Genomic DNA, 2,987 nt, shown 5'->3' with positions numbered 1-2,987 from the left:
GAGGCGCGGAGCACCGCACGCTCCCGTCCCCGCGACTCGAGGGCGAAAAACGAGAGAAGGCGGGCGGACATCAAAATAGTTTTATACAGATTATTGGTATACAGGTAAAAAACGACCCGAGGGCCCAGCGCGGGGCAGCGCCGGCCCTTGCCTCCCGGGGAAGGGCGCTTCGAGGCCCTCGTGGAAACGTACAGCGAAGGCACGGTGCGCGTGGGGCAGACGCTTCCACGGACGGACGGACAGAAGGACGGATGGGCTCCTCGGCACGCTGAGCACCACTGCGGCACAGAGAAGTCCCGCACGGCTACAAAACCATCGGCCCTATCAGCCCCGCTCGGCTCCCGTGCGTTGATTCCCAAGGACTTATTGCTGGGGACGGCTCTGCCCACGCGGCGCTCCAGGAGCTGCTTCACAGTCCAGCACCAAACCCAGCATGGAGCTGGGACCCCGCACGGGCTCTGCAGGGCAGAGGCACTGAGGGGCTCATTCACACCGCAGCGATGCAGGATAGCAGTGTGGACGATCATCTCCCTGTTCCTAGAGCGCTGCTCCAGCCAGATCTTACCACGTGCTTCTCGCCCTATACCAACACCACAGGTAAAGTAAGGAAGTCTGCAGCCACCCAAGGGTCATCTTCACCCTTCCAGGCAGCTGCCAAGCCCTCATCACACATTTGGGTGCAAACACTGCAGCACTGCCCTGTGCAGATCTCAGGAGCAGACCTCTCTGGCCTGCTGGAGGCAGATCAGCTCAGGGTACGCTGGATATCCAAGGCAGTGAGTGCTCCAGGCACTGCAGAGTTCAGTCCGTTGGGAAAAAGAAAGAAACAAAAAAGAACGAGCAGCAAGGAAATAAGTGCCTACATTCTAACCCCAGACTTCTGCCCAGAAAGCACGAGAACTTCAGAAATATGTGAAGGCTTTGGAAATCAAATGTCTTGGGCATCCTGCCCTTCTGGGCACCTCTTCATTGCCCCACAAATTCAATGCTGCTGAAGGATGCACACTGCAGCTCCTCTTTCCAATTACTTAAGTGCTCCAGAAGAGAATTTGGCTGCTTTGCCCTCCAGCACAGCCACTCAACCCTTCCTCATGCCTTGCACTCTCAGGCCTCCACAGCACACTGCAGACATACAAGCAGGTGGAGCTCTTGCTACATACTTCAGGGACATTGTAGCAGCAGAACTAAGTTAGGCCAGCAGGCTGATTTGGTGCCTAGCATCCCCAGAGCTGGATGAGAGATTGTTTTCCAAGTGCTCTGATCACTAAATGGTATTAAATGGACAACAGCAAAGGGTGCAGCTGCTCTTCAAAAGTCAAGACCAAAGTCAGGCCATGGATACCCTTTCTCTCTGCTACTCCAATAATGCTCAGAACCTCCAGTTGAGCTTTCAGACACTGCACTGCTGAAACACTAACATGAGACTCCAAAAGCCAAGTCCACATGAATGAGATGCAACCAGGTATGATGGGGACAAATGTTCTTCCCCAGAACCAGGAACAGCAGTTCTGCAGAGCTGACAAGCTGCTGAATTTGGTCAGAATTCACTGAAGCTCTGACATTTGTTCCTTTCTCCAGTTCACACCAAGAATTGATGTCATCTCCCCCAGCCTTCAGGATGCCAAATCACTGCTTGGAACTAGCAACACGTTAGAGGTGCTCCACAACCACTGCAGAGTGTGGCTGAGCACAGCATCTCAAGGTAGGGAAAAGCTCCAAGGGAGCAGCTGAGAAGCAAGTACAGGCTGTTTCCAAGGGCTGCTCTGCAGAATGTGGAGCTGGTGATGGATCAAGGCTTCCACCACACACAGTAAGAAAAATGAAATCAAAACAGGTAGATACCACTTCAGAGTGTTCTGACTATGACCCTACACAGGTCTTGGGACACTTCCCCACCATCTGCTCACAGCGTTGAGATGCTGGGGAAGTGTTAGGAACTCTGCTGGCCAACCTGCTAAATCACCTTTCAGTCAGCATCATGTGAACCTCCAGACCTTGCCCTAAAAACATAAGCCATGCCCTTAACCCAAACACAGCCTCTAACACCCACTGATTTGCATGTACATAGGAACAGAGCAAACAGCAGAAGGAAGTCAGGAGCTGCCACCCAAACACAGTCCTGCAAGTTAATGTTTCCAAACTGATCCAGAGGGATCACCCCTCCCTCCCACTGGGGCTAGTCCATGGAAACTTCCTTTCCTGTCGGGGAGGTGTCAGTGTTTGCTGGAGTATAATGTTTCTTCTTCAGTGTCTGTTTCATCCTGGAATTCGTGGCTCAAGAGGGACTTCTTTGAGCCAGTGGACATCATGCGGATTTCATCCTCATAATCGTCGTGGTGCTGCCGCAGGCGGTGGAAGCCATCCTTGTGTCTGTTGGACTTAATTGAGCAGACACACCAGATGATACAGGCAGTGAGGATCAGAGCAGACATACTTGCACCTGCCAAAGAGAAGACACTGAATTTAATTCTATATTCGTCACCTCAGAGGCTTCTACATTTTCCAGTATCAATCCTCCCTTACACAATCACAGCCGCTTTCCTCACTTCTGTGCCCTAGGAGGAAGGAGCTCAGTCACAGTAGAGAAGCACCAGATTTTCCGGGCTAGCAATTTAAGATAATATCACTGAGCTCCTCTGCAGTACACTGGGAATAAACCCCAGCAGCAGCCACAATGACAAAAATATATGAATTCCTTAGTGCTGGCCCAGTGCCAGACCATGCAAAGAGACCTAGGGAAAATGTAAGGTCTGCTAGGTCCCAGCCCTATGCACATACAGGCTCTCCCCCTTCTAGCCATCTCAAGGTCCATTCAGGACTCTTCAGATCCCTGCAACATTCTTCACTTCCTCTGTCCTTATCTGCTAGCCCAGCATCACTAGAGCCAAAGGCTGTTGTACCAGTCTGCAGGGCCAAGCATGTGTTCAGAAGGGAGAACAGGAGGAGAAAAACTCAATGCTGTAGGCTACTCTTCCAATTCAGTTAAA

General features: G+C 51.8%; 1 protein-coding gene across 1 annotated transcript in view; it reads right to left on the bottom strand.

Annotated features, from left to right (window-relative positions):
* The window catches only part of CPD (carboxypeptidase D), a gene marked incomplete at its 5' end in the record, with an annotated part of 20,093 nt that extends 18,396 nt beyond the window's left edge, over positions 1-1,697 (bottom strand). Inside the window, one exon of the mRNA XM_031556496.1 lies at positions 1,623-1,697. Within this exon, the coding sequence (XP_031412356.1) occupies positions 1,623-1,697 (75 nt within the window). The remainder of the gene's footprint in view (positions 1-1,622) is intronic.
* Positions 1,698-2,987: the final 1,290 nt, after the last annotated feature.

This window comes from Meleagris gallopavo, chromosome 21 (genome assembly GCF_000146605.3).
Source record: "Meleagris gallopavo isolate NT-WF06-2002-E0010 breed Aviagen turkey brand Nicholas breeding stock chromosome 21, Turkey_5.1, whole genome shotgun sequence".
In the NCBI taxonomy this organism is placed as follows: domain Eukaryota; kingdom Metazoa; phylum Chordata; class Aves; order Galliformes; family Phasianidae; genus Meleagris; species Meleagris gallopavo.
The sequence above is the reverse complement of the archived record's forward strand: the minus strand, read 5'-3'. Positions and strand labels throughout refer to the sequence as shown.